General features: G+C 40.3%; 3 protein-coding genes across 4 annotated transcripts; 1 reads left to right on the top strand and 2 right to left on the bottom strand.

Moving 5' to 3' along the window:
* The first annotated feature begins 353 nt into the window (after positions 1–353).
* LOC145441321 (uncharacterized) lies at positions 354–14,255 on the top strand. Of its 2 annotated transcripts, XM_080319156.1 has the most exons (7): positions 354–2,487; positions 2,620–2,777; positions 2,836–2,923; positions 2,991–3,070; positions 4,777–4,808; positions 4,867–4,961; positions 13,620–14,255. In XM_080319156.1, exons 1-7 carry the CDS (start codon positions 1,776–1,778, stop codon positions 13,697–13,699), a joined length of 1,245 nt encoding a protein of 414 aa, XP_080175282.1. In that variant the 5' UTR covers positions 354–1,775; the 3' UTR covers positions 13,700–14,255. The 2 variants fall into 2 exon arrangements, with proteins under 2 accessions (XP_080175282.1, XP_080175281.1); XM_080319155.1 differs by having other exon boundaries at positions 354–2,777.
* Positions 6,471–8,035, bottom strand: LOC145441320 (uncharacterized). The gene has a single exon (XM_080319154.1). It carries the CDS (start codon positions 8,033–8,035, stop codon positions 6,584–6,586), a length of 1,452 nt encoding a protein of 483 aa, XP_080175280.1. The 3' UTR covers positions 6,471–6,583.
* LOC145440155 (uncharacterized) lies at positions 13,587–23,793 on the bottom strand. Its single transcript, XM_080317737.1, has 3 exons — positions 20,329–23,793; positions 18,480–18,576; positions 13,587–17,311 (listed from the first exon to the last, which is right to left on the bottom strand). Exons 1-3 carry the CDS (start codon positions 22,896–22,898, stop codon positions 14,465–14,467), a joined length of 5,514 nt encoding a protein of 1,837 aa, XP_080173863.1. The 5' UTR covers positions 22,899–23,793; the 3' UTR covers positions 13,587–14,464.
* Positions 23,794–27,876: the final 4,083 nt, after the last annotated feature.

The raw sequence follows: 27,876 nt of genomic DNA, 5'->3' as shown, positions 1-27,876 counted from the left end.
CTGTTCATTACATCGCATTGTGTGTCTTGTACATCACATTGTGTGTGTGTGTGTGTGTTGGGCAAATGAAAAATAAAAATATATTCTGACGATTGGTTGATTAGTATTCATTCAGTATTTCGACTTGAATGTGAACATGGACTGGACATATTTGATATAAAAAGATTGTTAGTACAGTAAGCACTGTGAGCTAAGAGATTAATCTTCCGGATCCTGGTATATTGCCAAAAGTATCCAACAAAGATTCTGTAATTTAGCTAGCACCCATTCTAAATGAAATGACTTTCTTGAATGACTACAAGTTGAAAAAGACTCACGCGGTGTCGCTCTTTGTGAACCCATCGAAGCGTGTAAATGTAATGTGGGTGAAAGGTTTGCGCTGTGACTGAAAGCGGATATTTAATTTGACAAATTTCAAAGCGTTATAGTACTAGCAATATGTACCGTATGATAAGTAGACTTTCCATAGGGCAGAGGACAGCTCATATTTCAAGTAGCACCATACACAGTAAGTTTCTTGCCGTTGGACGCAGGGGGCCGATTGACAGAGGCCGCAATCCGGCTATTTTGGAGACGCCATCCCGAAATCTGACTACCGCATTTACGAAGAATCAACTGTTACTTGTCAACCGAGAGTCCCGCATCACGAGATGTCATTCGTCAGAGAGTTTACATGACCGTTTAAATGACGAAGAACAGACTGTAACTATATGTTACGTTGATCGAGATGGCGAAAGACATTACATCGATGGAAAGGTTGGGGACAATGTTATGTATTTAGCTCAACGACACGATTTAGATGTTGAAGGGGCGTGCGAGGCATCGTTAGCATGTTGTACATGCCACGTATATGTGAAAGACGAATTTTATGAGAAATTGGAGGAACCGTCGGAGGAGGAAGAGGATATGCTTGATCTTGCTCCCTTTCTGCAAGAAAATTCAAGACTGTCTTGTCAAATAATACTTTCTAAAGATATTGATGGTATAGAAGTAAAAATACCATCTGCAACTCGTAATTTTTATGTCGATGGTCATAAGCCTAAGCATCACTGATCATGTTATGAATGATCTACAAGTTCAAAAACGGAAGTATTTGTCGCGGCGTTAGTTTCCGGTATGGAATATGCATACGGCAAAATCGAAATCCTACTAATGGTCAACTATGCAAGGCACCGAGTCATCCACCCTTCCATCTGACCAATGTAATGTTTCAAATGTATTCAATACAGTTGTCCTAAGCTTCCTTCTTGTGACTTTGAACATGCTGATGTAGCAGTACTAATCCTCTCGAACTTGTTGCCTTATGTGGTTGGAGCAAATTGAGCAGTAAAAATTTTGATTATGGCTCATATTTACATTGTGTACTGTACCATTAAACATACTGTTACCTAATCTATATTAGCTCATTGAAATTTTTTTCTGAGCTATGTCACTTCTCACCCTTCACATAGTTCTCAACGATGTAGAGTTATGTTGACTCATATAACTTGAATGTGTCTCATATACAAGCATCATCATAAATCACACCATAGTGCAATTTGTTTGTCATTCATGAATTGAAGTCATAACATACGCATGTGTAAGAAAGTCATCGTTTTTTGACAGCAGTGTTCATCAATAGATTTTGACACCGCGACTACTGTTCTGTCAGTCTGTGATAGTAATTTAATATTTTCTTCCTTGGAAAAGTCTGGTTTTATCAAAAAAATCTAAATAATGTACCGGTAACGAAGTTGTAATCGATATACAAGTTTTATTGAAGATATCACGGCCCGATGGATGAACTGCCTCAAGACCTCGGCCTTGCTTTGGAAGATCCTTCCCTGAAGCACGATAGTGATGAACACGGTGACTTTTCTGGATCCGATATGAAAATTGACGCTTATCGTAAGCGAAAGACAAGAAAGAGACGCACCACTGATACCTTGTTTCAACCAAACTTGTCTAACTCTATAAATCTCCTTAACAACAGCCCAAAAAGCAGTTCTAGCGTTGACGATTCCAGAAATTATCGCTACCTCGAAAGTTACACCGCCAACTGTTCTGAGGAAACTGACGAAAGGCCTAGGCAAGGGCAGATATCGAGAGTCGGGATTCATCGCACCGTTGACAGGACACACAAACGTGTTTTTAAGCAAGCAAGACCTTGTTATTGTGAATCGGATTCACATACCGAGAACGCACCGGTGTATCCCAGAAAGCAACGGAAGAAAAAATTCAAACGAATCCCGATCGACACCGCCGAGACTGTTGTCCAGTCAGAATCCAGTGAAGTGAAATCGAAGTGGCGTCAAAAATGGAAAAATCAAAGAAATGAACAGCTGAACTCTGTAGAAGGCGCAACCAATTTAAAAATAGTACGACCGCCTTCGAGAGACTCAGAACATTGCAGAAGGGCAAAAAGTTGCGGCCACTGCTCCAGTAAAGCCTGCGGTAATCTTGCTCACAGCCATCACGCCGACAACGCTAGTTCCGATGTCAGTTCAGGTATATCTATGCAGAGAGATGACGTCGATAGCAATTGCCGTTGCGCGTGTCACAACGGTTTGCTCAGAAACGACAGCAGCGTGAGCGGGAGCAGTTACAATTCCGATACAGATTCTGCTAATTTTACTCCAGATGATATCGGTGGCGATGGCGACGACGAGATGACAGATTTCTGCGCTGAATCGGACGGCGGTTCCGTGTTGGGAATCCCACGTTGCAGATACATGCCTTGGCTCGCACTACACAGTGGTGGTGCCAATTTCAAAGGCGACAAAGTGTGGTTTTGTGGGGTGAGACTTGGTGTTGTGAACAAATTTTGTATGATATGTTATAAGGCTGTGTTTACAGGTTGAACGACCGAAACCAGGCCAGAGCATGAACAGTTGCAACAGCCCTGTCTGGTCAAGTAGCAATCACTCACCAAATGATATGACTCGTGAGTTGAACGAGTTGAACCGGTTTTGAGTGTAAATAGCTCTCAATACGATATGGTTTTATTCCAGGCTCTGCAGTGAGGCAGAATAAATACGCGAAAAGTGCAATATGTTATAATCGACGACACAGGCGAAGAACCAAAATGAAAGTAAGCATACTACTAGATACTGATGTAAAATAGGAGTATATTTACTGAGATATAATGCAGGGTATCGTTTAGGTCTATTCGTAAGAGACCCAATTGATCACTGATATTAATCAGACTGCAATCTGCTGTGATCGGTAATGATAAGCTGATTTTTGCTTCTTGGTGCACTTGTGTGGTCGCTAGGAATGGTGCGGACCCCTGAAAGGTTCTGGTTCGTGTGAACGCGAAAGTGAACATGTAACGTCATATTGCTCATTCTGTGAAGTTTTATATATTATATGACGCCTAGCGATGGCAACCTTATGCCACCCCCAATCATGAAGTAAAAGCTGAATTTTTAAGCATTAGCAAATTATCAACTGGAACAATCAAACGCTGTAATAATTCTAGAATATCAAAATTTTCCGTCGCTTACAATTTCGACGAAGACATGCAACTGAATGTAAGCTTGCATGTATACTTGCAACAGATATCACCTCAAAATTAATTTTTTCAGTAACCAACACCTCAATCGAGCGGATTAGATTTTTATGATAAAATATGCACATCAAATCAAGACAGATCCCATATGCCTTAATATCGATTTCGTTGATGTCAACCATTGATGATGATTGTTCTAGCGGGCCAAGCTCACAGCAGACAGTTGCTAGATGTTCACAAGCAGAAAGCTGAATATTTTGAGTAAACTTTTCTAACAAAGCAAATATAATTTCATGAAATGGTAGGGCACATGCTCGTTTAGCACTGAATTTCTTTTAGTACTGCCAGCACAATTCAGAAAGTAGTATGTCATGAAGTTAATGTGGGAAGAATTTCATCCAAAGATGTTAAAATGATGTGAAAAATTTTAATTTATGAAAAAGGTAAAAAGTGTGCAACTTACCAAGGTTTGTTTGCGAACGGCAACCTCCAAATTTCAGAGGTTTATACACCGAACGCGAACGTCACGTTCACATCATCCCTAGTGGTCGTCATACTTGACAGTTTTAGTAACTTGGTTCTATTCTCCTTCTTGCCTTGGGTTTACTACAGTACAATTCTTAAGTCTTCCATTTACATATTTGCGCACCATCAGTTGCCACTCTGATTAGAACTATAGGCCGTGGTTCCATGCGTGTAACTGAGCCACGTGCAGTTTATCAAGTAGTTCTACTTTTATTTTTCCAACATAAATTTTGAAATCCCACAATAGATGCTATAAAACTCTGATTAATGCAGAAAGAGATTGCTACGTAATTATCTGATTTTTAGTGGGGTATTAATTTGTAGGTCTACTGACTGAAACTGAAATAAATTATATATTCTTGTGTTTTCAAAAGAAAGTAGCATTGATCTGGTGACCTTACCTATAAAGAAAATTAAAACTTTGTGATATGGCATGTATATGGGTCAATTTGATTAGTGAAATTGCCAAAGCCATTGTCAAGCAAAGCGGGACAGCACAATAGTTTTTGAAATTTTTACTCAAGTTGTTGCATAATTTGCAATTATCATGACTAACATGAAAGTTAATTTTGGGAGCTTAAAACTAATTCAGGAATATGACAGGTTACACGAATCCAGTCACTTGGACATCCAATACCGTTTATATTGTAAATTGCTTTTTCAACTTTAACCTTTAATTTTGTACTTGAAATAGTTCTTACGTAGGATTGTATCTATGTCGATTTAAAGTTTTGAACTATAATTCATTTTCTCATTTTCAGAAGAATAAAGCTAAGAATTTAAAAGAACAAGAGTATGTATAAGATTTAATTACCAAATAATTTGCTCTCTGTCAACTGAAATTATTTTAGCCTCAATCAGCTAAACAAGCTGTCACTAGCTAACCGGAATAAGCGCATGAGGTTGGATGGAGTCAAAAATTCGAATCTGCCCACTCATCGACATGGTAAGAAATTGCTTTTGTGGAAACTCTGCCTGACACTGATATTGGAGTCCATGATCTGTAAAGACACGCACACATGCACGAGTATTCTATGTAATATAATGTACAGAAACTTCATGTCTGTACCAGATACCGTACCTAATTATAAGACCACAATGGTGAGGATTCTCGTACACGTTGACATTGAGGAGTATTTTGTTGACATGTTGATCAGACTTCATGAATTCTGTCAAAGTTGGTGGAGAATTCCAAAAATGAATCCAGCCATGCTCTATTGATTTATTTGCTCTGTAGTGACAATATCACTAACAAAGGAAAACATACCACATCAATTGTACACACAATTCATCAAGAAATAGTTGATGTGGTCTCAAATAAAAGATGTAATTGAGAAAAAACTTTGGCTGCAGACTTATTCATTTAATGTCAACGTACTCGAACTGCAGCTAAAAGATCATCAACAATATGTTTCCCATAACACACAGTCTCTGCAGCGTTGAGCTTACTCGATCATATGTTTACCATGCAATACCTTAAGAAATGAGACTATAAGATGAAGCCGTGTCGAGAAACTGAAACAGTGATAAAATATGTCCCAGAAATTTCATAATGGGAGGATAAGTGTTGATGAGTAACCTTGGCACCACAGAGATCACACTTGTGTGATCATATTTTAGCTGCAGTTCGAATATGATCGCTTTCTGAAGAAGATGGATGCTACCAATAATTTTTCTCACTGTCTTACATCCGGAACTACATCATATTTATGGTCCGTGGACAAATGCGCATGCGACATAAAAGCAAGCGACACTTGAGCATGCGACTGTTACGCATGGCGACTTTTTGTAATGGCGACGGGTGAGCATAGAGACACAGTAGCATGGGGACACATCAGCAAGGGGACACATGAGCGTAGGCACACATGGGCATGCGACACTTACACACGGCGACTTTTAATCATGACGACGGCTGAGCATAGGGACTCATGCGCATGGGTACTCATGAGCATGGTGACTTATGAGCATGGGGTCAAATAAGCATGGTGACACCTCAGCATTGGGACTCATCGGCATGGCGACAATTCAGCATGGCTACACGTGAGCATGTTAACACGTGAGCATGCGACACATCAGCATAGCGACACATCAGCATGGTGACACATCAGCATGGTGACAGGTACCTCAGCATTGGGACTCATCGGCATGGCGACAATTCAGCATGGCTACACGTGAGCATGTTAACACGTGAGCATGCGACACATCAGCATGGTGACAGGTAAACGGTGTGACAAGAGAGCATGCGGCAGATAAGCATGCGACGCTTGTCTGCCTGACCTGAACGTAGGCTTATGTCACTGCCTATACTTCGTCGTCACATCGATCCCAAATATTCCCTAACCTTTACATATGAAGTATGGCCCTGTATACGATGTGACTTGTGAGCTTTCACGTTTCCTGTCTCCTCATTTCAATAAGATTCTCTCCCCAGACTCACAAAAGTTAGTACTCGCAATTAGGAAACGTACCAATTATTGCTCAGAAAATGACAGTATCACCACCAAAAACGAAACATCGGCTGATCCATAATCATGATCATACAATCATAGTCAATAGTCAAGTTTCATTTTAAACACATAAGCTGATGTTAGAAGCTATTCCGTGGAGAAAATCGATCCTTGTCATACTTTGATTCGCGTATGAGCGGATGACGCGTTCAAGCCGGAGGTTCAATTCCCGAAATCGCTTTTCCGTTGGAGGCGCGGGTACCCCGGCGATTCTTTGCTGTAGCACAAGGTATTGCACAATCTCCTCCCGCTTCAAAGCTTCAAAAAATCTCCAAATTGACGGATGGTCACCTTCAAAATGCCTTTGGATGCCGCTGTGCCATCCTTCCAACTTATTGTTGGTTCTTGGAATGCCGCATTCTGTTCTCTCCTTGACATTCCACATGGAAATGTCAAATTTTGGTTTACTTTTCTCTGCACTTTCCGCGTTTCGTCGTCCAATGTAATAATCTTCAAAGTATTGATATAGATTACTTAGCCCTTCAGGTAGATCTGCTGCTTGAACCTCTAAATGAAGCTCTTCATATCCAGCGACCACTTCATCAAGAGGAAGAAATGCCAGAGCACAAAGCATTTTGACGTATTTGCGAACGTCGGTATTTCGGGAATACTGTTCAGTTATGCCACACCTCTGAACACTTCTCCAGACGGACTGACAGAGGTGGAAATAGCAGCCTGTTACTTTGATACCGGGGAACTCAACTTCAAGCGCATTCTTGGAGGCTACTTCGAAATCGATCACGGCGTGTTTCGGTTGAAGACCATTTTGATTTGATTTCAATATTGCGAATAGTCTTCTGTATGTCTCCGACCGCTTATTAGGAAGAAGAGCGTAAACACATGGAATAACGTAGTCGTCAAGTACGGCATGAACGGTGTATAGCTGGTAAAACTGCGAGGGTGATACTTTGAATGTGCCGTCAAGCATCCACGTGGAAGATTGCTGCAATGTGTTGAGCATGTACATTGATGCAAAGATGATAGCTCTATGATGAGGACTGCATTGTTCCACTCCAGTCAAGTCGTCGTGTAGAAGAAACACCACTTCATTTGTACCATGTAAAACCGTTTTATATCTGTCTGGAATAACGAAATCATTTGACGACGGCTCTGGTTCAAATCCACCCATTCGTCGCCTCTGTCTTTGAATCATTCTGGAAAGACTCTTCCTTTGTGGTGTTCTACAAGCGGCTTCCTCAGAGACCCCTTTTAACGTCTGACCAAGTATGCGCCTTGGAGCATCATTAGCAACTCTCGCAGCTGCTTTTATACAATCCTTCAGCAATAGTAACTCTATTCTAGCTGGGTCAGGAACGTGAGAATGCCGTTGCAACAAGTTAACTTCCTGGCAAGTGACGTAGTCTCTTGCAGTCGAGAGGCTGCCTTTACAGTCTCTGAAATCGCACCGCCAATTCGTCGAATTGATATTCTGGTTGCTCCGGCGGTAGGAATAACCTTGGTAAGCGAGCTTAGGCTTTCCTTTTGTAGACATAAAAATTCGATATTCCAACATGTTGCAGATCCAAATGAATAACACGGCAACCGAACGCAGAATAAAGCAAACTGCCTATAACTAAGAATATAAGATTGGATTACGTAAATTAATTATATCGTCACTATATAGCTCAGTATAGCTCGGTGTTATCTAGGCTCATCCTCGCAACGTGATCCGCGCAGCGCAAGCGGTGTGTTATGAAAGCCTAGAAGTGGGATTTGATATAAGTCGGTAAACGCGAAATATAAATGAAGAATATCGGCCTGTGGTGTAAAATGACCAATGTAGTCGAAACACCATGAATATCAAACAAACCCCGAAGACCCGCTGACTACTCCCTGTAATTACGTAGATTGTGCTATCTGTAAGCATCGCGCAGGAAGTGGGCTACCAATTCAAGATGTCTGAGCTATCTCAACGTATTTTTTTCAGAATCATTATAGTCAGATATCGCAAGCTTAACACAAGCATACTGCACCCTGATCTACTACAAAGCCAATAAGTTCATTACCAAGGGTTAAATGATGAGGAGAAACATTTGTTTATGACATCGCAAAAGTAGTGTAATTTACAAGCTGCGTACAGTTGATATGAACATTGTACGATATTGCAAATCTGGTCAAACTGTTCTGAAGCACAATATTGCCTATTTATTGTAATAGCCAGTCAGTAGTCATTGTTACATTGTAATGCGGACCTCGTACACCCCCTTCGAGTGGTGCAGCCTTTGAAAGTTTTGGTACACGATACACCCGGTTGAAGAGCCCTGCAATAGCCTGCGCCATGTCACCGGTCCGCTAACAGCTAAGCTATAATTATGTTTTACCTCCTCTCGGAGGGCTATACCCATGCAAACTAACACTGTAAAGATGTATACTGTATAGCTATTGATTTGATGCTATCGAAGAGCGAGGATTTTAAATACAATAAGGTTGTTAGTATGACGAATCGAATCAACCACTGTTGCGTGTATAATTACACCCTTGATCCAGATCTATAGACGACGGACGCTCCACAAATGCCCCTTCTTATTGATAGCACATACAGCTCTAAGCTATAATTAAGATGCAACTCGAGTACGGCTACCTAAACTCACACTGTTAAGATGTATAGCAATTGATTTTATGGTAACGAAGAGCGAAGATTCTAAAGGCAGGAAGGGTGTTATTCAGACGAATTGGATAACCAGTCTTGCGTGTAGAAGAACGCAAACCCGGCCGTATAATTGCTGTAACTAATCAGTGACATGGATTTTTGCCAACTGTACACCAGACATGGGGTAATCGCGATTAGTAATCGTAATCGATTACGACGATTACAGCATTTTGAAGTAATCGTAATCGCAATCGATTACATTTGAAAAAAATCCGAAGTAATCGTAATCGTAATCGACTACTTCCCATATCTAATCGATTTGTTTGTGAAAGAACGATTACTTTTTGTTTGTACAAGGACTATGACATAAACTGAATATTCGTGAACAAGAATGAGATAATATACCACGTTAGCGTTAGCACAAACGTCTGTTTTCAAACGCCACTGACTCATTATTACGTCAGAAGTATTAGCTCCGCTCGTCATTGCGTAACAAGTATCCACACATAGTAAACAGACATGCGACGGACATTGTAGTGTGATTGTAAGAACACCTCCCGTGGTGTATATCAGGTTATCAATACACTACAGAAGCCGCTACCTCGCAGCAGGATATTGATCACCACTCTGCCTATAGTTTCAAATAGTAACTTATGTATTAATGTTCGTTGTGCTTAGTTAAACGCAGTTTACCATTGCTGCTTGGCGAGCAGGAGGCCTACGTACGCACGTGCACCTGACGAAGATTCGGAATTTTGTACTCGTCGAATAAGACATTGCAGTTTCCACAACGAAGCATTACAAATCAACAGCTGCTGATATATATCATAACCGAGCCAAGCTTAGCCGTTTTTCGTAACAGCAGCTCGCTGTATATGCATTAAGTTGAAGGCAGAATTTTTATGTTAACCATGCCTTATTCTCATATAACTACTTGAAACGGGCGTCAATCGTTATTTCACAGTTCGTTACTTAGCATTTGGACCTGCCGCCATAACCATCCGCTTATATAGCCTGACATGTTAGCGTGGGTTGTAGCTAGAATCAGCAATTCATCCAAAACAGCAATTCCCCTGTCCAACCGTTGGTCAATTTTCAAAAGTGAATTTCGTCAATAATATTGGTAATTGCATCATATTACTATTCATTTATAACCTCTCCGAGCCCCGAGTGTCAGATTTACCTGTAAAGCTGGGGCACGTAATTCATATTCATAGCATCTGGTATGTTGTTATAATTACTGTATGTTGTTAATTCGCGACCTCCAGTCCGTTGTATAATCACAAGATATTGTACTCGCCAAAACGTAGCAGACTAAAAGAATATCTTTTGTGAGACGCACACACAAATTGTCATGGCTTTATTCCTTTGTGGATGCGCCGGGTGACATTTGCATTGTGGGCCCAGATTGGAAGGACAGGAGTTATTAGTCCCGCCCACTCAGCGCGGCCATTGACAATGGACTAATACCCTAAGTTTCGGCCAAGGTATTTCTTTGGTATCACATCCCGTGGAGCTGCGTGTTGGCCGAAACTGCATATGTGTTCTGGTGTGTTGTGGGATCGTGGCGCGGTAATGACCGGCTACGAAATGCCTGTTCCCATAAAATATAGCCTATGTATGTTTTTTTCTTGAGGGGAAGAGGTATGTATTTCAAACCCAGCTATCTACTGGAGCAGGGGTCACCAACTGTTTTGAAACAAAAAGATACTTCTTGTGTAGTGTGTACTGATTATTGCGACGACCGACGGGTTACCTCGTACTCCCGTCGTTTATCCATGTTCAGTTGGATTCTTCACTTAGAGTAAGACAATCAGAGCACTGGGCCGGGTTTCCGCCCCTTACCAAGAAAAAAACGCTCACTCGCAGGGACTCACACCAGCTCCTCTAAGCTCAGTTGCGTTGCTGCAGTGCGCGCAGAAGCGCTGATCTCCGCGTCTAGACTCGGGAATATTAACTATATAGAATCCCGTTGAGCCGCCGCGTGGGCGAAGACTAGCAATGCCCCGAGCGACTGCGTTCGTATGTTCCTTGGCGTCGGCCGACCATGTTCAACTGCTGCTCATATGAAACGAGCTTCAACTATCAAATCTCGCATTTGGATATTTGCTACAGCGCAGTGGTGGCCATACGAACGGGGGGGGGGGGGGGGGGGGGGGGCTGGGCGAGACTTACCGGCCCCCCCTATAAGTATCTATCCGTTATTTATGAGGGGCTTTGCCCCCCAGACCCCTCTTTCGCATCTGTTATTATTATCTATCTATCAAGGTTTGGCCAGTTGCTGGATTCGGCCATGTCTATTTTTTCATGTGTGCAAAGATACACGACATTAAAACTAAGTAATTCTACTGCATGCAGAGACGTGATGATTATCGGGATATGGTACTTTTCTAACAAATGCAGAGATTTGATGATGATTGACACATCTATACGGAATCCTATTCTTGCCTTACACGGATTTCCATATTCGTTATTATCCTTGAAAAAAGCGCATAATCCAAATAGGGGAGCTCTTCGGCCAGCCCCCTGGCGACCGCCCACCTCGCCCACCCCAAAAGCCACCACTACTACAGCGACCGCGGGCGACTCATTTGGTCCGCGTTGGTGACCCCTGTACTAGAGATATTTGAATCGCAAAGCTCGAAAAATATTTACAAGAATTAATTAAATTCTCGAAAATGCTCTATAATATATGTTGGTTTACGAAATACTTTTGAGTCCCCTTCGAGCACGCTCCCCACTCTATTAAGGAATTTTGAGCGCGGCAGGTAAAGACCTGGCAATAATGCAAATCGTTGGATGCGATAAATCATCCACTATAAAGTTGGGCAATTGATATATTATGACGTAATAAGCAAATGACGCATGATGAAGAAAGTTGATATCTCATTAAGCCTTTTCATCGCAATCCTTGTATTGTCTTCCCATATATCATTTAAGATTATAGTCCTAAGCAAAACAAATGTAATCGTGAGTAATCGTGATTACTTTTTCAATGTAATCGTAATCGTAATCGACTACTTCCTGATTTTGCTGTAATCGTAATCGTAATCGTAATCGCGTGATTCCGAAGTAATCGTAATCGCAATCGATTACATTCATAAAGTAATCACCCCATGTCTGCTGTACACACCCGCAGTGATAATCAACTATATTCTCACTCTAAAAACTCCCGATTCCGGATTAAACCAATTTCAGCCAACTTCACTCAATTCGCAAGCTTTGGCTCCGCTCAATATTGACCAGAGAAACGGCTTTGTACGGATCTAGCGGAAAATCAATTCTTCGATTCCTTCGTCATCATGGTCATCGATAAAGGCAGACAACGCATCACGAATATAGACTAATAATGCTGTTTATCGTATCACAATCTAGCAATTAGAATTGCGAACCTGTGTCCGAAGTAAACGGATAATTGTCTGAATTAATGGGATTTTTTACCAGCAAATTTATGTTCCGTTACGAGGATGTCAAAATGTAGCGAGGTAGCATCAATTTACGCGTGTAAATGCCAAATAATGATTGGGTCAGATAAACTTCCTGCTGTTGACGAAGTTATGAGTATGGTAGATATTAGCCGCCACATGCTTCACTTTCCACGCCTCTTTAACTAGAAATAAATATGCCATTTCATCTGTAACGAGTTCGGCTATGCTGTCAATAAGCGAATCCTCGACCTCCCATGGATACATATTCATATACCTATGAACTCTTATTATACCGAATCAGGTCGCTGTCCAGTGTCCAGTCGATTCTCGCTAGTTGGAGGCACTGGCACTGATAATACGAATAGCTGAATTGCAAATGAGCTAAGAGGCCTAAATATTTCAGATATGATCGGCATTTCATACAGACGTTTAATAAGCGAGGTTAATAATGTAAATACTTTAATTTACAAGTGAGTCTATTCCCAACAAGAAACGCTTAAATTCCCCACCGATCATAATGCTCAATTGTGGCATGCTAAGGTGTCACATGCTGAAGTGTCGTAATGCGCAATAGTCGCATGATCAAACGTCGCATGCGGAAGTGTCGTGATGCTCAAGTGTCGTGATGCTCAAGTGCCGCATGCCAAACTGTCACCATGCTTATGTGGCCCTATGCTCTTGTGTAACCATGCTCATATGTAAACATTGTCAAGTGTCCCCATGTGGATGTGTCCCCATGTTCATGAGTCTCCATGCTCATATGTCCCAATGCCGATGTGTAACCATGCCGATATATCCCCACGCTAATGTGTCCCCATGCTCAGGTGTCCCCATGCTGTTATGGCACCATGCCGATATATCCCCACGCTAATGTGTCGTCATGCTAATGTGTCCCCACGCTCATGTGTCCCCACGCTCATGTGTCCCCATGTTGTTGTGTCGTATGCTGACCAGTCGTTTTTCATTTTGTCGCATGCTCAAATGTCGGGCAACCCATATTTATAGCGCATTGCCCCTTTAAAATACATTCACCATCACAATTAGCATTGTTCTCAATTGACAAGCAGCTATATTTTCAGGAGTGCCATTTGTCACAATCACACACAGAGATGATGAGGAAATGAAGACAGAAGAGAGCAGCTGTAAGAGGAATGATTGAACTCATTGAAAAACCCTAATGTCATGTTACGGAGCTCAGCCTACACAAAATGTTTTCGGATCAGTGCTCTTCAACCTTGTACCCTTAAAGTTGTTGTGATGGACTCATGCACCATGATTTCCCATAATCATCCAACCATGTTTTTTTTGTGCGGTATTGTTGCCAGAATAGTAATGTTCAGCTCACTCACCGCAGAAAGTTTGTGTATTGTGTATCAATGGTAATCTGATTACTAAAAAATGGTCAGCACGTCAAAGCCACCCAGAAGGCAAGCAATCCCCTTGTTGAAAACCACCGTTTTAGTGTGACAAGTTTGTGATGTACACTTATCTATACCTTTTCGTACTAGTGAACCCCAAGGTGCACACCGGTTGAAGAGCACTGTTCTAGACGATCATATGTATTTCTTTTTATAACGTTTTATCATTTTACGAATTACATTAGGATTCTAGTGCAATGTTATCGCGGTGATTATAGTGCATGCAAGATGGGGAGAAATGGTCAAGTGCATCTCGGCAAATACACTAGACCTGAGAAGAAATAAATATTCACTTTTTCATGGGTTGTTGTTAGATCATGGATCATCTTGTGAAAATGTAAAAATCAGTAGCCTGTACGAGGGAGCTATCAAGCAAGTATAGAACATAGTTGGATACGATCTGCAACATGAAAATGTAAAATACCAACCACTGATGGGAGATCTGATCAATGAATGGATATTATTGATATGAAAATATGATTTCGTACAATACATTGTGTTTCAACTCAGTCATAGAGTCTCTCACTCACAAAATCACCATCAACTTCTTTAAACTCTATCTTCACTTTTGACCATTGCTTCGCCGATATATCAGAGGCTGTACTTGAATCTAACCGTCTGAATGCCAAAGCAGTGGCGTTTAGCTGAATAATGGCAGTTCTTTTGATCCTTGCTGATATTCCCCATTTCAAATCGCATTTGGAACATAGATATTCTCGCTTGAGTTCGCTGCCGCCATCTTCGGCATCTCGGGCACAATATCTCTCACTCAGTGTTTTATCGACACACGTATAGTTGTTACCAAGTTTCACAATGTCTTCTCCTTGGCAAATGAAGGTGCCGCATTTCTTACACAGAGCCTTGAAGACAGACGATCGAGGCATTGTATCTACCGAAGATCGTTGATTTTTCAAGACGGCCGACGTTGCCTTCTCTTGTCGCTCCTTTAGTTCTTTCAAATATTTGTTCGGTTCTGATACGAACATGTCCTGAACCTTTCCGATCGTGTCCTCCATCAATAACGCTCTGCTCACATTAATCCTGCCACGAGCGAGAACCCTTCTTGTGGCAAAATCAATCATTTTCCCACCCTGTTGCCTGACCCGCCCAGCAAGCTGTATTGTCTTGACTTCATTTTTTACATAATCGTAGCATATCACTAAATTGCAGTTGATAACATCTAAGCCTTCACTGGCAACATCCGGCGTGCACACTAGCACGTTCACTTTCCCAGACCGAAAAGAACTTAAAACTCTCTCATGGGCTTTGTGTGTAAGCGCTCTGGTGTTCTCGTCCATACCTTTCCCAACTCCTGTTAAAAAGCCAGCATGGACCTTGACAGCAGTCAGTGACTTTTCTTGATTAATCCAGTTTGTTATTGGTCTGGTGTAGATTCGTTTTTTCACATTAATCATGACCCTGGAATTAGAATTGTCTTTGAATGTTTCTTTTATAACTGCAGCCATTTTTTCCAAATTTTGATTCCTGCATCTGGGATCATTTGCGCATACTCTGAGTTGCTTCGCAGCATTATCCCAAAGTCTCGAAAGCTCGTCTTCTACTGCTGAGGAACGATCAGATTTGAGAGGCTGTTCTTTTTCCAAGTATGCCAAAGTGTCAACCGCACGGCATTTAAGATATAAATCCAGTGCATTATTGAATTTGGACAGATTTTCAATGCACGATTGCACGTCTCTGCAAACATCGGCTCTGCTCTTCAGTGCTTCTATAGCCTTCTTCTGATATTCTTGGCACCATTGGATAAATTGGTCATCACCTTTTCGAAGGGTGTTGGGAATAGGATCGTGTACATCTTTTAAATTTAGTTTGCTCAATATCAAAAATTGGTCGTCTATCGTTTGGCACAAACAGCGTGTAAAAGGGTCAGAAATTTCTTCTAATTCCAAGCTTTCTTGCTTTGGAGTAGGAGTGTGCTGAAATAATTCCTCTCTCTCACACGGCGGAACTGTTATAATACCACCAACTGCATCCAAGTTGGCGCATAGAGTTAGGACATGACCAATAGCCATCCCATCTACGCTTGCCTTACCCACCCCTGTTGTAGCTGTAAGTCCTATCACTTGCGGCAGTGGGGCCGCTCCATTTTTCTTTGAGAACAAGTAGTTCAACATGATCTTATTGTATGGATGATCATTCATTGTGTGATGACATTCATCCATTACCAGGATAGAAAATTCACGTACTGATGACTCTGAGCTGCTTTCCAAATAATTCAAGAGGATCTGTGATGTCATAACAGCAACCTCATTTGCTCGCAGAAGCTCCGTCAAAGTTTGATTGGTGTTTCCGTGGAGGTAATCGATCCTTATTTTGTATGATTTAAGAATTGGTTTCATATTGGTGCACTGCTGCTCTGCTAGTACGACAGTCGGAACTATAAATGCAGCTTTCGGCTTGGTACTCAAGCGATCTTTAAATCTATTTGCTATTATATTGGCTGCCACTCTTGTCTTTCCACTTCCAGTCGGAGCGCATATGATGACATTCTTACCAGCGCATCCTGGTGCAGCTAGGGAAACTTGGTAGTGACGTAGGGAAGTGGACCTTGTTTCCTTTATCGCTGCGCTGCCAGGACTCGCAGATGTCTCATTTCTACCGGAGAAGTTGGCCGCAATCCTAACTTTCGGAGTTACCTTTATAGGCGCAGCCTTATCATTAGAAAAAGCACTTTCAGAATAGGTGTGCAGTTCTGTATCAACTTGAATGATAGGAGGTTGATATATAACGCTGGTCAATTCATCCAAACTATTAATCAGATCTGCATCGTAATTGAACTGTTTAAGAATCCCGACAAACACAGATAACCAGCCAGTTGCTTTCCGTACCAAATGGGAAAAAAGTACTGTTGCTCCAACAGAATTCCCTTCTTCCCTTGTTTTAGCTTGTACGTTCTCATGCTCCTGTTCAGTGATGACTTCCTCATCTTTAAGTCTTTGAGACACTTCATTGGTGTCTATCTTTGATTTTAAGTAAGGAGCGACTAATGTTAGAACTTCCTTGATGTGTTTCAAATTCTCCATCTTCTCCACTTCAGCTTCCACATCCTCATCAGCAACTTCCTGATTCATGAGGTGAGCTAACCATTCACTTCCTGACTCCTTAATCGCGTTGATGACATCGTCAAGTAGACAATCGCTTCGAGCAATGATTTCAAGAGCACATCTTACTGCTTCATGCTTTTGATTACGTTTTGTAAACACATTGAGATAGTCAGAGGATCCAAATTCGAAAATATTAGGTAAATTGTCAATAAGATCAAACGGATTAATATAACTTTGAAGTATACACTTCCAGTGGTTCAGCAGATCCGCTTCTTCTTTCTTCATTGTTGCCTATACTGAGAAGTTATTGAAATCTATTGAAAAAATATAGACAAACTGATGCATGCAAGCTTCTAATATCAACTTGCTCTTACCAACAACTGTCAGACACAAAGTAGGAAATGAAATAGGAATCAGTAACTATTTTCAACAAGTAAAATTTTAACTGAAATGTGCACCGACATGAGATAGGGATGGTTACAATTGCCACACAGGAAGTGTAAATTTTCTTGTCTCCAATTTTAATACAAGCTGTATCAAACAATTGAGCAAACATAACTCTGACTTCCTCGAATTTGTCGCCTCATTCATGGGGTGGCGACATGTGTCACACATTTATTGATTCTGGTCAAAGTCGTTTCATCAAACAATTGTGACAATATAATACGTGACTTTGTGGGGTTTATCGATTAAAAAACATATCAGTCCAACCAACATATATTAAGTACAACATAGTTTGATATGCACTGAAGAAAACTACTTGTAAGACCGCTTTTCTACTTCTGGTTGAAGAAATTTCTGCTACTTCAACTTGAACATAATGTCAGTAACGGGAATGCCGATATTGACCTATGACCTATATCACTTTATGGTAGAAGAACTGCCTACACTGTGTGGCACACTTTATAAGTTATGATAAGTTGGAACATATTTAAAACAACAATTTACAGCAGGGGTGTCAAACATATGGTCCTTCAGACAATCTAGCTACGCAGGAATTCTGTGTTTTAATTGGAAAAATGCTCGTATTATTCACCACATTTTTAACAAAAGTTGAGATTTTTTGGTATGAAATACCTTCAAGTAAATAATATGCCAGGACAGTGAATCTGGAGATGTTCATTGCTGATATGCCACATTATAGCCATTCATGTTCATATGGACCAAAATAGTTATTCAGAGAATGAATGCAAAACTGTAGCACGCCGGTTACGGTTATGCTGTAGGACTTCTAACTCGCGAAAGTGAATTACGAATGGTGATTTAACAATAATGAACCAAATTCAAACGTCCCCCGTTTACAGTTAAATCTAATGCATTTCTGCCTCCATCATGACTAAAACAAAGGGAGAATAGAAATGTGCCAACTTATATCATCGTTTTGTCGAATGACTGTTGAGAGAGAGAGAATTCTTTTATTCGTCAACCATGAAATATAGTATAGGCAATGTCCACAAACATTCACGTCCAATAGTACATATTTTTTTAGCTGTTGTTCTAGCTGTTTATAACAGCATTCAGTCAGTTGACCATCTTGTCTTTGCCAATTGCGTTGTCTGCAAATAAAGGTGTTATAGATAGAGCCCCTACTATGATACATAAATCTAATGTTTAAGTAATAAAGTATTCCAGTGAAAACAAAGGTATTGATTTTTTTATAATCATATGGCTGGTGTGGCCTGCAAACGATCAAAAGGTTTCCATCTGGCCCGCAACTCAAGTTGAGTTTGACACCCCTGATTTACATGATTGTACAAACAACACATGCTGACAGAACAGAAACATGGGAATTAATGTCACTTCATGTAAGATATGCCAATAACATCACTAGATATTTCTGCTTTCTGTGGCATCTCAATATGTACAATTGTACATAGCCAAAGCAAGCAAATAAGCATATAAAACACAATCACAATCATCGAGTGAATGATCATTTGAATTACCACCAACATGATTTACGGTATATAAATTGCATTGATGTCATGCTGATGCATAGAAAAGCAAAAAGCATTGTAGATAACTGCCCCATAATACATTTTAGAATTTCCATGTGGCAATTTCAGCATATTTTATGACAAATAAAATAAAAGGTTAAGAAATTCTGTGAGGCTGGATAAAACTGGACTATATCAGAGAGGTTAAGCATTCGCATCAGGAAGGTCCATGTCCGACAATTAGCGATGACAGGATCACATTAATATAAAAAGCTAAAAAAATCAATGTAAGTAGACATAGGTAGACTTTATCATAAAACTACAGCTGTTTGACAAGTACTAATGTGGAGCGTGGAGCCTGATTCTAAAGATGTAAGTATTTGAGTAACAATGATCACATAGGGTTAGCCTACTAGTGATATTGTGTAGATATAATGAGCTACAACATCAACTATTAGATAGCACACTTTTTTGTTTTCACTTTTGACATCCGATTGTGCTATATATTTTCAAACTGCAACGTAAATCTAGTTTCAATATGACAGGACCACCCAAAAGTCTTCAATGAACGTATATTTGAAAACTGAATGCTGCTATGATATCTTACAGATTGTTCTCAAGCCTGAATAGAGGTAGGCCTATTCTCTTGAGAGGATAATACAAGATGTTCATCTGGTATATAATGTTTTAAACCCGCTTCCTTGGAGGATGGTAATAATAATAATGCTTAGGAATGTTCATATAAAGTAGGAAATATAACGAAAATACTGAAATCTGTGTTTATTGTGACTTGTGATCCTAAGTATAATAGTGAAATTTAGGTGGATATGACACTCTAGGCCGAGGTTGATGTTAGATTAAAAGGATCGCAACTGCATGCGTGTCGTTCGACATCCTCCTATCTGTTCATTACATCGCATTGTGTCTTATCGCATTATACATTGTGTGTGACTTGTTCAGATGAAAAACATAACCCAACCAATGATTATGTTAATGTCGATTGAACCGAATAATCGACACATACTGGTTTTTGTATCTGCAATTAAAATCGAGTGAGCCGAATTGTGGTATTAGAAACATATTTAAGCTTTTTTGGACAAATGCACAACATCTGTATAGGTTGGAAATTCAATATCGGTCAGCGGGTCATGCACAGATAAGACAGTGGAGATTGGAAAAGCATATGTATTATGTAAGTACGTTCACTAGCACAGTTGGTGTTGTAGGATTTGAAATAGGCATTAGATCAGTATGCGGTAGCAGTAGTAGTATGAAGAAAATTAAGTAGGTCTACACATAAAATCGGGACAGGTATTGGGTGAACAAAAATTAATTGACAATAGAATATTTACTGACTGTGATTGTGGTGACTACATTGGTTGCCTATCTAGAAGCTTTTCCTGATGATTCAGCAATAAATTCAAGTATGCAGTGGGTTCATTCTTACACAATTTCTGCATACTTTCAATTGCCTTCTTGATCAGTAAAATTTTAGAAAATTTTACTTTCTCATTGGCTAGAATGTGATCAGATTCAACATGCACCAGTTGCTTACTTTTGTTTGCACCAATTTGACAATCGTAACATAAAGTCAAATCAAATTGTTGCATATTCCTTGGCAGTTCATCACAATAGCATATTTTCACAGTGGGGCGGCTGTTACCGGTTTGTCTTTTGGCCTTGCGTTGTGTCATGGAGAGTTTAGGAAGTACTTTGTCATCCATCCAAGTCTGGAGATATTCAATCGTCACTTGAGCACCGACTACAATGAGAATGTGCGACAGTTGTTTCTGTTTACACTGAGCAAACAGACAGTGTTCAATTTTATCTAGACTGGAAGAGTCCTCGACGCCGTCCATGGAATGAAAGAGGGGTAGCTTTTCTTCAGCTTCGCTTACAATTTTACTGAGCCTTTTCTCCACAGTGTGAGATTCTTGGGCACTGCTAGTCGGTTTAATCACTTCCAATTGACGGCCGAGAAAATGCACGGCGTCAACAGCTCGGCAGTTTGTCTTGATGATAAAACCGTCGTTGAATGTCCTTAAAAACTTCACGCAACATGTCATAAGATATTTGGGGTTGTCAGAACTGTCCGCAAGGTCTGCAATTTTCTTTGAGACGTCCTCGCACCAATTCCCGTATTCCAAAGTTCCTTTGCCGATTTTACGCGGATGCTTCACGTCTTGCAACTGTCTTATAGGTAGTTTATAAATGAGATCGACAATGTTGTCCATATTTATGCAAAGGTAGTGCACGAAAGGGTCGGAAATCTCATTCTTCTTGCTTCCTGATCTTTTTGATGAAGTGCTTGGATTTTTCTTTTTGTTTACACCTTCCAAGTCCCCGTCGATGCCGGCTCTTGCGTCAAATAAGGAAACAAGGTCGAGAATAACATTGTCCGCCTGATTCAGAGTTGACAACCTCACTGACGAGATAGAGTTGGCTAAACCTATCACCTGTGTTTGAATACGCCCCGGCTCGTTTTTCCTTGTGCTAAGGTACTTGAGTAGCACCTCCTTGTATGGGCCTTTATCGTGGGACTGAAAACACTGGTCGAAAATAAGTACATCAAACTCTCCAATTTTTCCCACATCGCTATCTTCCATCAGCCAAGTGTGAAATGACTCGGCTGACATCACAATTACCTGTGACTCATGCATGAGTGCTCTCAATTCCTTGCATGGTTCAGGGCCGTAAAATGCAACTGACCACTGAGGCGAATCAAAGATTCTCCGCAGAGAGTCGTAGCTTTTTGTGATTTTCGGAACCAAAAATCCGATTCTACGATTGGTAGAATCTAGAATATGAGGAAAACGGGATTTGATGATATTCCAGGCTACTTCTAGTCTTTCGTCGGTGAGTATTATTGCGTTATTGCCAACAGCCGCACTCAATGAAGGCTGTCTTTTGATGGCATTTGCACATTCTTTTTTATTCACCGAAGATACACTTTTCTGCTTCCTGGGTACATATCCAGCTTCTTTTGGAATTATATTATTAGCAGGTGGAAATATAGCAGACTCTTGTTGTGCTGTACCATGCAGATCACCGTAGAGTTTATCAACATCATATTGCAATTCACTATGCTGTTGGGGAGGATTTGCAGCAGCTCCAAGTATCGTTGAGTCTGGATGTTCCTGAGAATATGGTCTATCACTCTCGCTCTGGTGATGATACTCAGATGTTGGATGAACAAATACTTTGACACCATTGTCAAGATTATTGCTTGACTCAATAAAAGCGTGAGTACTGGACTTGCTGTTATCAGAATGCAAACCAGTCAAAGGAATGTAATCCTTTTTGTTTGCATCAATCGAAATTGTCAATTCTGAGAATTCTTCAATACTGTCTGGGATGTCATCAACCATATCCATATTATTGTAGTTCTGATCACGAATAGTCGACTTAAATGCCTGTAGCCACTCGATAGGTTTTCGAACTAATATTGATAAAAGGGTCCTGACCGCTGCTGTGTTACCTGAGTTGATTGCTTTTGCATTAACTCTCTCTTCCTCTTCCTGGTTGAGAAACTCTTTAGCTTTCATGTCAGCCGACACCTCCGTAGCTTGAATGTTTTCTGCCAGACTGGGTGCGAAAATCGTCAGGAGTTTATAGACATAATCTTGATATTGGATTTTTGAGGTCCCGCCAGGTAAATATTCCTCGTCAATTTCTCCCGTTATAAACGGTATGAGCCATGGATGTTGCGTCTTGACCACTTCCAGAAGGCGCGGGTACGCACCAGCTATTTCACTCTCCATCAAGAACTTGATCATGATATCAACTGCAACATGTGGTTGTTCTTCTTTTGCCAAGACTTGGTTTCGTTGTCGAGAATGAAGCGGGAAAAATTCGTGCAATTCATCGACAATTGATATTGGATTCAAATATTGGGCTAAAATATCCTTCCACTTGATCAGCAAGTCTTTCTGACTTATTTCCATTATCTAGATTACTATACCTAATGCTCTGATTGGAGAAGGTTGATAGATTGTCAAGTACTCAAGGAGAAATGATAGTAAAGGTGTAAATTTCTACTCAAGTAGAAGTAGTAATACAAGTAAAGGCTAAGTATTCTAGTTCTAATTAAAAAACTGCCAACTGGCAAGTAGAAGTAGAAGTCATCTAAAGTCATAACTTGAGGAAGTGGAGCGAGTATGACAACAGCTTTGACCACATCTGCTTGGTTTATAGGTGAATTGACAAGCAATGGAAAGGAACCTGTCACCAACATAAAGCATTTATATCCTTAATAATACGTAAAAATGAAACATAGGGTGACAAAATCTCATCTGTACGGTAATCAATCTGCATATAGTCACCAGCTATAACTAATTTATCCAATCATAACTTTGACACCTGTGAGTACGTATAAATACGAGAATGAATGGGAATATAAATTAATAGCCAAACTTGCTAAAACGCTGTTTATAGTGCATGGTGAATATGGAATTACGAAAGGCGATAAATATAACCTATATTACACACTACACCCACGTCCCACATACTATAGCTCGAAACAGTCAGGGATAGATGTGTATGAGTAATTGTATACACTTCTTCTCGATAATTTGATGACTGATCGGCGCACAACAATGCGTTGATACTAGATTAATTTCTCGCTGCCCTTTCTCCTTGAAAAAACGGACACAAAACGCTTTAGCCGAAAACCATTTATAGTTAAATAGAACGTAACATGCGGCCTATGGCGCTGCCTTCTCCTATATACAAGGTTTCGTTATTGCGTCCCTTATAATGTAAATATGTGTTTGTCAAATTCGATATATACTGTTTAACACGAACGCAGTTTGCGAAACTCGAATTGTCATTTGTCATATCTTAATTCTTAACTATATGTGAGCAAAAGTTTGCGGAACTATATATAACTATAATCTACCTCCGGAACTCTCGCCACAGACGCGAGAGAAACCTCTCTAATTGGGGAGATACCCGTTTTCATGACGTATACTATACATACATCAGAGATGAGCATGGATTAGGATTAGGTTTTCAATAAATAGGATTTGTGAAATTTTGTCGGATTTGGATTAGACATTATTTTCAGAACGGATTAGGATTGGATTTACCTATTTTCTGGGAGATTGAAATGTCGTGTGGCGAATGGCGACAAACTTTGTTCAGATCAGTTATTAATGTACTTATGGTTACTAAGTTATCTTGAATCAAGTGAATCGTTGGTTGTGAAAGAAAATTTTCGAATCCCTCCATTGCATGAATTGGTATTTTTTCTGAATTTCCAGTTGGAATCGGATTAGGATTGGACATGGACTTGAATATGAAAAAGTTATGGATTAGGATTTGGATTTGAAGGTTAGGATTTGGATTGGATTAAAACATAGAAATTTCAAATCCGCTCATCTCTGCTATACATCACGTTGCAGCAGCGAGCGGCGCATCCTCACCTCAGCAGCAGTTTTGTGGCCAGTTGACAAAATGACGTCATGCACTCCCGTCTCCCGACATGGTGTGCTTCACTCATCAATTCATTTATTGTTATTTATCAATTTTACTTGGGTGATATCGTAGGGTCATCATACGTCATATCATACCTCGTTATGATACGAGAATTTGTCCACTTTTTTGAGAATTTTGGTTAAATTACGCGGAAATAGAACTGAGAAATTAGAAATCAGCGGCCAAGTCACAATCCGACGTGCATTTCGGGACTTGAGCCAGAAAAATTACCCTTTTTTAATCGACCAACGGAAAACCTGTTGGGTATTTCAGGAGTTGAGCTGGAAAGTTGACCTTTTTTTAGTCAACCGGCCAACAAGTCGAGAAAAATTTACCATTTTCTCAAGATTTGACTCACTGAGCTATAGAACACTCCACTATTGTGAGTATGAACATTTTTTCAGATTCCCACGATATGGTAACCCTATGATATGGAATTCTTCGTCATCATAATAATGTTATTTTTTCACTTTTTACCATGTGTATTCCAGAGGTGGTCAGTAACGAAGTACTTCTACTTTTTCGAAGTACTCAAGTAGTTTTCCTCTACTTCTGGTACTTACTCAAATAGATATAATTTTCGTTACTTCTACTTCGTGATATTTGTATTCTACTTACTTACCTTTCGCTATTTTCAGTTTGTCAAGTAGAAGTATTGTAACCCTCCAATAAGAAAAAAAACTGGGGAATTTTCGAACTGTTATCACAGAGCTCTAACTTTCAGTTTTAAGAAAATCCAAGTCAAACCCAGAATTTCCGTCGCGCCTCACACAAAGCAGATATGGAGTTACAAACATGTTTTCACGAAAGTGAATATTATTTAGGTAGCAGGTTGTGTGGCCGCTTTCGTGCCACATTGTCGCCCATATCAGTGGTTCTCAACCGCCGGTCCACGACAACTTTCCTGTCAGTCGATCCGCCAGATATATTACAATTTTATACCTTAATTCCAAAATGCAATGTATGTTGAAGACTTTGTCCATGGATAAAATATATAAAACATCGAATTCCAAACTGATTCAGAACTTCGTGAGGTAACTAGGGCGGGGAAAAATCGAGTACCTGAGTGCAGGGCCGTAACAGCACTTCGTCAGCCCCCCCCCATAAAACGTTGGTCTGGGGCCCCCCGTAGGGTGATAAACCTAACTTCTGGGGGGCGAAGCCCCCCAGACCCCCCTCCCACTTTTCCCTGTTTATACCTACTTATCATCTACATGGTGGGGGGTTTAGTGAGTCAGCTGTTGTTGCCTAAGCGCGCCAAGCGCGAAAAATTTCTAGAATTCGTGATTGAATCGGTCAGTATGATCGGGAAATGCATATATATTGTTATCAATTTTTATCTTCTCTCTCCTCACGTAATCAGATTTGACGGTAGAGCTGAGTGACGTGAGTTCGAAAAGGTAGGACCACTCAATAATAATTAAACATCTTCGGGCGTATACCCGTTGGCAGGAACGAAACAGCACCTCGTCAGGAACCCAAAAACTTGGGTCTTGGGCTCCCATAGGATGATAAAACGACCCCTCCCCAATCACGTTGTTCGCGTTTGTTACGCAATGAGCTGTGCTGTATAGTGAGCCAGCGCGAAGCGCGAAAATTTTCGGTAATTTATGCTAAAATCGGTCAATCAGATCGGCAGTTGCATATATATTGCTATCACTTTCTTGTCCTCTCTACCAGGGTTGTAATGACTCGAGTCATGACTCGACTCGAGTCAGACTCGAGTCACGATTTTTTGTGACTCGACTTGACTCGAGTCATTTTCTTGAAATGGGAAAATGACTCGACTCGACTCGAGTCCATATTTGGATTGACTCGACTTGTACTCGAGTCATTACGCATGACTCGACTCAAGTCATTGACTCGGCTTATTTTATATGACTTGAAGGTGAAGAAATTTGCGAACCACAATGGTTAGATCAACGCATGTGACGAATTCGGTCGACATCGCTATTTGTCACCACTGCTTTCGTTGCACTCGTCTGATATCAGATATGCCGCCGTAAAAACAAAAGACAATGGTACAGTAGCAAAGAGCAATGCATTGTACAAAATCATCCAGTAATGAAGAGGTAATAGATTCTCCGCCATCAAAGTACTCAAGAATTTTCAATTATACAAGCAAACAATCGAAGCAAAGTCCAATTAAAGCCAATGAAATGACTCAGATGGTCAAGTAGCCTACTTGGAAGAGACTGATATGATCATATGTAGATCTGAAGGCGATGATTCTTTGCATTTTCGGGCGACTAGAATGGATGAGTATCTAATGCTCTTCAGTGTGGTTTAAAATTCCTGCATCAAATGCACCAGTGGAACGTGTATCCAGTGGATGTGGATTATTCTAAGGCCATGCCGCCTCAACATATATAAGAATCTCCTTTCCACTTTAGTATTTTTCAAGTGTAACTCATTGATTTGATCTGCTGTCTGTCAAAACACACAATACCCTCCGTCCATTTGACGTTTTGTTAGGTATGTGCATTGTGCACGTGAGTAATAATGAATGGCTAATGTTGCGTGATGTTTGTACAATAGGGCCGATCAAAAATAACTTTTTTTATTATACTGGGTGGCTTTGATAAAATTGTTACGTCGCATAAAAAGAACACTGAATCTGGCTTAATTTTAAAATGTGGAATCAATGATATGAGAGGAGAAAATTTTGGATTTGGAAATACACGGAGTATTTTTAGTGAGAAATGATTTCATATAATATAATTACATACTAGTTGTAAGTCGACTATTTTTTCATATCCAAAATATTCCACTCTAATAACTTCGCTTCTTCTAGTTGGAATTGAGCCAAATCTGCTATGAATCATATTTTTACACAATCTAACAATATCATGAGGTAGCCGGTAAAATCCGAAAGTCTCTATTTGTAATTAACAGTGTTGGGATCAAGTCACTACCTTCGAGTCACGAGTCATTTCGAGTCATTGCACATTTTGACTCGAGTCAAGTCAAGTCACTAAAATTTTGGAGGTGACTCGAGTCAAGTCGAGTCAACTCAAGTCAAGTCACGAGTCAAGTCACAATTCAAGTCAAGTTGCTTTTTCGAAATATGAGGCATGCTTAGATCATTGCATTTTGCTAGCTGTCTGAAATACAGATTGAGTGGATATTGATTCTGGACCTATGAACGAATATAGAGTTGAATATAAACGCAAGAAGGCGCTTCATTGCTCACATATACGTAGAAATGCTTAACTACCTAAGTAATTGCATATAGCCTCTGATTATAGTCACCAGCCAAAATAGAGAATTGAGAAACGAATTGATAAGATGCAATACATTACTCATTTACAACTTGATATGATACAATTCCAGCCTGCGCCGATGGTTGAGGACTCTATAAATTATATTGGAATTCGATTTCAATAAAACAAGAGGTTTGGTCAAGTTAAGAACAGAGAACAGAAATAGACATTTTGCTATTAAATT

This window comes from Botryllus schlosseri, chromosome 6 (genome assembly GCF_051294905.1).
Source record: "Botryllus schlosseri isolate E-star chromosome 6, Bs_hap1, whole genome shotgun sequence".
Classification (NCBI taxonomy): Eukaryota; Metazoa; Chordata; class Ascidiacea; order Stolidobranchia; family Styelidae; genus Botryllus; species Botryllus schlosseri.
The sequence above is the reverse complement of the archived record's forward strand: the minus strand, read 5'-3'. Positions and strand labels throughout refer to the sequence as shown.

What these genes read in the sequence shown, in the direction of transcription:
- LOC145440155 (XM_080317737.1), bottom strand. Translation starts at nt 22,898, where the DNA reads ATGGAAATAAGTCAGAAAGACTTGCTGATCAAGTGGAAGGATATTTTA. An exon ending in CTTCTAGATAGGCAACCAAT is followed by an intron (nt 18,577 to 20,328) that starts GTAGTCACCACA and finishes CTTTATTTGCAG; the next exon opens with ACAACGCAATTGGCAAAGAC. An exon ending in ATGTACTATTGGACGTGAAT is followed by an intron (nt 17,312 to 18,479) that starts GTTTGTGGACAT and finishes TTCTCAGTATAG; the next exon opens with GCAACAATGAAGAAAGAAGA.
- LOC145441320 (XM_080319154.1), bottom strand. Translation starts at nt 8,035, where the DNA reads ATGTTGGAATATCGAATTTTTATGTCTACAAAAGGAAAGCCTAAGCTC.
- LOC145441321 (XM_080319155.1), top strand. Translation starts at nt 1,776, where the DNA reads ATGGATGAACTGCCTCAAGACCTCGGCCTTGCTTTGGAAGATCCTTCC. An exon ending in ACAAAGTGTGGTTTTGTGGG is followed by an intron (nt 2,778 to 2,835) that starts GTGAGACTTGGT and finishes CTGTGTTTACAG; the next exon opens with GTTGAACGACCGAAACCAGG. An exon ending in CTCACCAAATGATATGACTC is followed by an intron (nt 2,924 to 2,990) that starts GTGAGTTGAACG and finishes GTTTTATTCCAG; the next exon opens with GCTCTGCAGTGAGGCAGAAT.